Source organism: Myotis lucifugus, unplaced genomic scaffold, assembly GCF_000147115.1.
Source record: "Myotis lucifugus unplaced genomic scaffold, Myoluc2.0 scaffold_509, whole genome shotgun sequence".
NCBI classification, from domain to species: Eukaryota; Metazoa; Chordata; class Mammalia; order Chiroptera; family Vespertilionidae; genus Myotis; species Myotis lucifugus.
Genome location: NW_005871557.1, coordinates 616,363 through 624,392, shown reverse-complemented (window position 1 = coordinate 624,392; position 8,030 = coordinate 616,363). Strand labels below are relative to the sequence as shown.

The window sequence follows — 8,030 nt, the reverse complement described above, 5'->3', positions numbered from 1 at the left end:
CCTCATGGAGAGTGAGACCCAATTACTATGTTATTTACGTGCACTTTGCTCCTTTCCCACAAGAGGACCCGGGACTGAAGCACCACAGTCATCACTGCAGTGTGTCAGGGTGACAGCAGCTGGGAAGGAGCCCTCACACATGTGCACAGAGTGACCTGAAGCGGTGTGACCTGTGACCAGCAGGGGGCGCTGGGGGACAGCTCTGTGGGCCTCACACTGCAGCTTAGGGAGGACCATTCACTCAGAGGTTGAGCCCTGTGCTGCCTACAGGGGACTCAGCAGCTGTGTCCTCTCAGGCCTAGCAGCGCCCCCTGAGCAGGGACCCTTTTGTGGTCTCAGCAGGTGCTTCCTCCCAGGGCCACCCAAGGGGTGAGCCCACCTCCATGCCCCTCAGTCTGGGGTGTGAGCTGAGCTCCAGCCCCAGGGCCCAGGTAGGGGCTGGGCAGTCCCTGGAGGGGCTCCCATTTGCATGGCAGCCCCTCCTCTGGCAGAGGGTGGGGGAGAAAAGGAGGCCTGGGCAGCCCAGCCCCACTGTGGGCTCAGGGCTGTGAGCACCATGGCCTGGACTCCTCTGCTCCTCGTGCTCCTCTCTCACTGCACAGGTAGGGACAGGCCTGGGACCAGGCTTCTTCCCTTCCTGCTCAGGCTCCTGGGAAACGTCCCCTGGTCCCTGCCCATCACTGACCAGTGTCTGTGTCTGCAGGGTCCCTCTCCCAGCCTGTGCTGACTCAGCCGCCCTCCCTCTCTGCATCTCCGGGAGCCACAGCCAGACTCACCTGCACCCTGAGCAGTGGCTTCAATGTTGGGCGGCTATAACATACGCTGGTACCAGCAGAAACCAGATCACCCTCCCTGGTATCTCCTGAGATATACATCAGACTCAGATAAGAACCAGGGCTCCGGGGTCCCCAGCCGCTTCTCTGGATCCAAAGACACGTCGGCCAATGCGGGGCTCCTGCTCATCTCGGGGCTGCAGCCCGAGGACGAGGCCGACTATTACTGTGCTGTGTGGCATGAGGACCCCAACACTCACACGGCGCTGCAGGGTCACGGGGAAGTGAGACTAAAACTTCTCTGTGTCCCCCCAGCCTGGGCCGTCAAGCTTCCTCCCGGCGACCCGGCCTCACCCAGGGTGACATGTGCTGTCGCCCCTTCAGCCAGCGCCTCTTTGCCTTGTACCCGCGGGTGTGACAACGTCTTCCCATTTTCCTCCACAATGTCCATTTGTTGGTTGCTAAGACCTTGTCCCCCTCATCGTGTCCCCACAGGCACACGTCCGGTCTCGGGGCTCTGCACCCGCCCTTGGGGGTGATGGATACAGAGGGGGGTGTGAGGCCTCACCCAGGCCCAATGATATTGGCGTCAGCCCATGTGTAGAGTGAACATGGGCTTCACCCAGGGTCCAAGTCTGACTCAGAGATGTGGGTGGTCTTGCTACCATGGCAACTCGGTGGCGATTAATCAAAGGAAAGGAGCAAAGGGAAGGCCAGACATAGCAGACAGGGTCACTCAGGCCCTTCACCAGGAGGCTGCCATTGGCCCTCTGCAGGGCACCTCCCACATTCCCTGCAGACAAAGGGGAGTTGGGGGGCTGGGGAGGGGGAGCGGGTTGGGAGGGTGTCTGGACAAAGAGGAGATAAACACCTACATAGGGATAGGGATGTTGGGGGGACATAGCAAAGGTGCCTGTCCGTCAAACCTGGGAACAGAAACCATTGGCCAGAGGGGCAGGGCCAATGCGAGCCCGAGAAAACTGGGGAGCACACCGTCCCCTGGACCAAGGAGCTCTCTCTCTCTCTCTCTCTCTCTCTCTCTCTCTCTCTCTCTCTCTCTCGGCTCTTGGCTCTCTTGTTCCTTTGGCGTTGCCCCTCCCCATCCACGTGGCCCTGCAGACCCACAGGCAGGGAACGGACAGACCACGGCGGGGAGCAGCCTAAGCCGGCCTGATGCTGGGCTGGGCCTGTGGCCAACGTGGATGGGAACTCCGGGCCCTGGCGTAGAGCCGCCCCGCTGAACCATACGTGGGACTTGGTTCTTGGCGGGACGAAGGGGAATGGGAACTTGGGGACTCAGGGGTTTGATTCCACGGGAATAAAACCTTCTGTCACACAGAATTTTCCCACGGGGCACCCCAATCCTCACTCCAGTGGCACCCAAGACACTCCCTGCCACCAGGAACCGGCGGGGGCGAGGAGCTCTCTCCGCCATGGCAGTCTGAGCGCCTGGTGGGTCAGTGGGCCCCGCTGACTCCTCACTCATCTCCCGGGACCAGCACCCAGTGCAGTGCCCTCCCTCTTCCTCTGCTCCCTGCGCCAGGCTGGGGGTCCGGCTCCTTCCCTCCCGAGGCTCAGAGGAAGCAGGTGTCTGGGCTCCAGGGACGCCGAGAGGAAGCAAAGAGTCCTTTCCAGAGGGGGAGGTGACTGTGTGACCTCCTTGTGCGCCAGGGTCGCCGCGGCGGCTTCCCCGCCCGAGGCAGGTCCTGGAAGAGCCACCTCTCTTCTTCATCTTTTTGTTATTTTTTATCCTCACTCAAGGAAATTTATTCCATTGATCGTTAGAGAGAGTGGGAGGGAGAGGGAGAGGGAGAGAGAAACACTGATGGGAGAGAGACACATTGACTGGTTGCCCCCCACATGACCCGACAAGAGCCGGGAGCCTGCAACCAAGGTACGTACGTGCCCCTGACCGGAATCGAACCCGGGACCCTTCAGTCTGCAGGCCGACGCTCCATCCACGGAGCCAAGCCAGCCAGGGCCTTCTTCATCTTAGGGTGGCCTAAGGGTCGGGCCAAGGTGCCGATGAAGCCGGGACGTGTAAAGTTCAGGAACATTCCGATGATGAAGTTCCAGCCCACAGAGCTGTGACAGGACCGTGAAGGTGCAGGAAGTTGTAGGAACCCAACTCCGAGGACACTAGGCCGGGCCTGGGGTCCCCTCCTCCCCTTCTCTTTGCACAGGTGGGGGCTGAGGATCCCGCAGATGGTCGCCGAGCACCTCCTCTGTCCCCTGTTCCTCTCCCCGGCACAGGCCAGCCTCGCGCCATCTTCCCTTCCCGCTTAGCGAGACTCAGCGCCTGCAGGGGGCTGCACGGTCCCTCTCGGTGCTCTGACCGGAGCTGGGCTGGGAAGCCGTCTGTGCCCCCCGCCCCCAAATACTGGACTCCCCGGAGTTTCTAGGTGCCGTGCACGTGGGTCCTGTGCAAACGGTTCCCTTCATGTAATGCAGCGGTTCTCAACCTGTGGGTCGCAACCCCTTTGAGCTCTGCCTGTTTCCCATCTAGTTAGTCAGAGGGGCCCTCCAAGACCAGAGAAGCCAGAAACTCAGGCTGTCTCTCTGCCACTGGCCAGCTGCACGGCCTTTGGCAGCTCCCAGCTTCTCTCTAGGCCAGCGGTTCTTAACCTGTGGGTCGCAGCCCCTTTGAGCATAGGTTCTCAATCTGTGGGTCGCGACCCCCTTGGGCAGGGGGTTCTCCAGTAAACAGGTGAAGGGGGAGGACTTGGAGTGGCTTCAAGGAAGGAGTGGTTCCCGCCGGGACCAGCAGGGGGCGCTGTGAGACCGTCTCTGGGGTTTGCCTGGACCTGGTCTCTGCCAGAGGCCCCAGGGCTGGCTCTGGGGTTCCTGTGAGGCCTGCGTCCTCTCTGGGAGTGTGGGCTCCCCTGCCCGTGTCTGTGGGCGCCTCCAGCAGCTGCTTCCTCCCAGCCCCACCCACGGGCAACCAGTGCATGGGGCTGGCCTCCCTGCACCAGGCCCAGACCCTGTCAGCGCCCCTGGGGGTGGGGGGGGGGCAGGGACACATTTGCATGAGCAGCCCCTTCTCTGTGGCCAGGGCAGGATAAGAGGTCTGGGCAGTGCAGCCCCAGCTCCGTGTCCTGGGAACGGGCTGCGCTCACCATGGCCTGGACCCCTGTGCTCCTCGTGCTCCTCGCTCACTGCACAGGTAGCCACAGGCCTTGGGGACCCGGAGCACCTGCCCCCCGGCCCTTCTTCTCACCCCCATGTGTCTGTGTCCACAGGGTCCCTCTCCCAGCTTGTGCTGACTCAGCCGCCCTCCCTCTCTGCATCTCTGGGAGCCACAGCCAGACTCACCTGCACCCTGAGCAGTGGCTTCAATGTTGGCGGCTATGGCATAAGCTGGATCCAGCAGAAGCCCGGGAGCCCTCCCCGGTACCTGCTGTACTACCACACAGACTCCCATAAGGACCAGGGCTCCGGGGTCCCCAGCCGCTTCTCTGGATCCAAAGACGCCTCGGCCAATGCGGGGCTCCTGACCATCTCGGGGCTACAGCCTGAGGACGAGGCTGACTATTACTGCGTTACAGATCATGCCAGTGGGAGCAGCTTTCGTTACACACAGTGTCTCAGATGACGAGGAAGTGAGACCAAAACCCCTGGGCCCCGAGGTGCTGGCTCTGAGCCTCCCTTCAGCGAGGAGCGTCTGTGGGGGCCTCTGTCAGGGGGGCTCCTCTGCAGGGACCTGTGTCCCCGGGAGGAGGGAGGTCACACACGATGTGGCAGCAGCACAGGCGTCCCAGGGGCACACGCGGATGGTCATGGAGCCCAGCCCACCCCCCGTGTCGGGGGAAATTCTAACAAGACTGAAATCTGGGGGAGGGGATTGGGGTTCAGCTTATCTTATTAGATAAATAAAGCCACACCCCAGAATGCTCTTCGTCCTTTATGGCGACCTAAGATGCCACGGAAATAAGCAATAACATCTCATTATCCTGAGGACTAACACCCACTGAGAGCTGACTATGTGCCCACTGTACGTGAGCGTTTAATCCTCACCACAGCCATCCTTCATGTTGTCATGAGCACATCGATAGCTGAGGAAACTGAGTGAAGATATTTAGGAAAATAACTTAAAAAAATATTTGTATTGATTTCAGAGAGAAGAGGAAAGGAGAGATAGAAACACCATTGAAGAGAGATAATCATTGATCAGCTGCCCCCTGAATGCCCCACACTGGGGATTGAGGATGCAAGATGGGCATGTGCCCTGACCGGGAATCCAACTGTGACCTCCTGGTTCATAGGTCGACGCTCAACCACTGAGCCATACAGGCTGGACTGAGTGAATATTTTTATAAGTACCGCGCGCTAACCGATTGCGCCACTGGAGCTCCATTATTTTTAAATAAAAATCCCCTTCTTTACTATTGTGAGTCTTGTTTGCTCCTCACCCAGAGACTTCACTCCTGACCCCTCTGGTCCCCGATGTGTGGGGACATGGTTCCCGACAGCAGTTCTCTGACACCAGCTGATGTCCCACAGCAGCACTCAGTCCTCACACCATCTGCCCAGAGACGGTGTCAGACCCACAGTTAAAGGGCCCGTCCCCCTGACTGCCCGCAGGTCAGGTGCCGCTCACAGGTGGGAGGTCCCAGGTTTCCCACAACTTCTTGGCTATAAATCAAAGTTTCCCAGGAAAACTCCCGTGATTGCGATTACGTTGCTGAATTAATTTGCTAACTGACCTGAGCCCTTTCCCCTTCAAGCGAATGGGGGGCAAGTGTGAGGTTTCCAAGCTGCTAATCCTCCCTGGTCTCCCCAGTGGCCCGTCCTCACCCAGGAGCCCACCCAGCGTCCCCTCATCAGCAAAGGCCGCCCGTCCCCCAGGGAGTGACAAGGGTTCAGGAGCCTGTGCCGGGGTCAGGGGCCGAGACCAGCGTATGTTTCCTATCAGCTCACATCCTGTGTCTGCACCTGCACATGGTCACCCAGACAGCCATGCTCCCCACAGATTAATGTCATGTGTGTGAACCCTGTGTCACCACTGACCCCTCATGTCTGATATGTTAGTGTCCACCCTGGTCATGGACACAACCTTCTCCTTCTCTGATCAAACCCTCAGACTCTCAGAGACACCCTCCCTCCTCCTCTTCCCTCCTCTGCTGCTGCCTCCCTCTCCTCCTCCTCTCCCTTGGGCTCCTCAGGTCCTAGGTCAGGGTTCATCCTCACGTGAGGGTTTCAGGGAAAAGTGACAAGTTCCTGCTGCAGTTCCGTCCCCCAGGCCTCTGTCTCTAGGGAGGGTGAGAAGCTCACTGTGCATTAGCTTTGCAACAGCCTCATGGAGAGTGAGACCCAATTATTATGTTATTTACGTGCACTTTGCTCCATTCCCACAAGAGGACCCGGGACTGAAACACCACAGTCATCACTGCAGTGTGTCAGGGTGACAGCAGCTGGGAAGGAGCCCTCACATGTGCACAGAGAGTGACCTGAAGCTGTGTGACCTGTGACCAGCAGGGGGCGCTGGGGGACCGCTCTGTGGGCCTCACATTGCAGCTTAGGGAGGACCATTCACTCAGAGGCTGAGCCCTGTGGCACCTGCAGGGGACTCAGCAGCTGTGTCCTGTCAGGCCTGGCAGCGCCCCCTGAGCAGGTCCCTGTGTGTGGTCTCAGCAGGTGCTTCCTCCCAGGGCCCCCCAAGGGTGAGCCCACCTCCATGCCCCTCAGTCAGGGGTGTGAGCTGAGCTCCAGCCCCAGGGCTCAGGGAGGGGCTGGGCAGTCCCTGGAGGGACCCCCATTTGCATGGCAGCCCCTCCTCTGGTAGAGGGTGCAGGAGAAAAGGAGGCCTGGGCAGCCCAGCCCCACTGTGGGCTCAGGGCTGTGAGCACCATGGCCTGGACTCCTCTGCTCCTCGCGCTCCTCTCTCACTGCACAGGTAGGGACAGGCCTGGGACCAGGCTTCTTCCCTTCCTGCTCAGGGTCCTAGGAAACGTCCCCTGGTCCCTGCCCATCACTGACAAGTGTCTGTGTCTGCAGGGTCCCTCTCCCAGCCTGTGCTGACTCAGCCGCCCTCCCTCTCTGCATCTCCGGGAGCCACAGCCAGACTCACCTGCACCCTGAGCAGTGACGTCAGTGTTGGTGGTAAAACCATACACTGGCACCAGCAGAAGCCCGGGAGCCCTCCCCGGTTTCTCCTGTACTACCACACAGGTACAAATTTTGGCTCCGGGGTCCCCAGCCGCTTCTCTGGATCCAAAGAGGCCTCGGCCAATGCGGGGCTCCTGACCATCTCGGGGCTGCAGCCTGAGGACGAGGCCGACTATTACTGTTCGACCTGGCACAATAATGCTCCCACAGTGACACACACAGATGGGGAAGTGGGACAAAAACCCTCGGACACGTACTCTACAGGCTTCTACAGATAAAGAGGCCATTAATAATAGTACCGATAATCAGGAGAGACCATAGGTCCTGGGCATTCTGGATGAAAATGGTGCCAAACTAGATTTCTGTTCAGACTCTTCTGCGGTGCCGTACAGAACCCACACGCACAGGTATTCACCCAAATCACTTAACTGTGTTCACACAAGAACATCCACGTAACGTTTATAGCTTTCTTTATTTGTTTGTTAAAACTTTAAACACAACAGACATGTCCTCTGTCCTGTGAAGGAATAAACCAACAGTGCGCATCTCTACCATCGAAAAGTGACTCGGCGATTAATGGGGGAACATGAGACTCCTGTTTCTGAGTGACAGGAGCCCATCTGCAAAGGCTGGAACTGAGGGAGGTGGGAGGGGAGCAGGGGCCCTGAGCTCCTGCTCCTGCCTGGGGCTGCCTGTCCCCTGCATCCCCAGGAGGTGCCCTGCTCCCCCTTCCTCTTTCCTGCGCCCTCCTCCTCCCTCTTGCAGGCTCCATGAGGGGCCCTGGGCTGAAGCCCCTCACCCTACGCTCTCATTTTCTCAGCTGGAGCCCTGGGTGGGTCCAAGGAGGGGCTTACACGCCTCCCTAAGGGAGAGCTGTGCATAGAGGGGGGGCGTATAAGAAGGTGAGGGCTCCGGCCTGGCTGGGGGGCTCAGGAATCAGGGTCGGGGGCCTGTCCACCATGGATGGGGCTCCCCTCCTCCCCGCCCTCCTGGCTCTCGGTAGAGGTGGTGCCTGAGGGGGGCCTGGGGGGGCTCCTGTTTGTCACCGGGAGCAGGACCTCTCCCCCGTCCCTGGGCCAGGGGTCTGTGCGGATCTCCGTGTTGTCCTTTTTTCCGGGTCCTGGGCAGAGGCTGTGCTGACGCAGCCCCGTG

General features: G+C 59.8%; 1 pseudogene and 2 gene segments (V, D, J or C); all 3 read left to right on the top strand.

The window, feature by feature from the left end:
- LOC102423942 overlaps positions 1–3,059 on the top strand; it is a 5,982-nt pseudogene extending 2,923 nt beyond the window's left edge.
- Positions 3,060–3,874: 815 nt separating this feature from the next.
- Positions 3,875–4,365, top strand: LOC102423643. The segment is given in 2 exon segments: positions 3,875–3,936; positions 4,013–4,365. Coding segments are annotated over 2 exon segments (399 nt in total).
- Positions 4,366–6,620: 2,255 nt separating this feature from the next.
- Positions 6,621–7,156, top strand: LOC111823482. The segment is given in 2 exon segments: positions 6,621–6,666; positions 6,768–7,156. Coding segments are annotated over 2 exon segments (435 nt in total).
- The last annotated feature ends 874 nt before the right edge of the window (positions 7,157–8,030 follow it).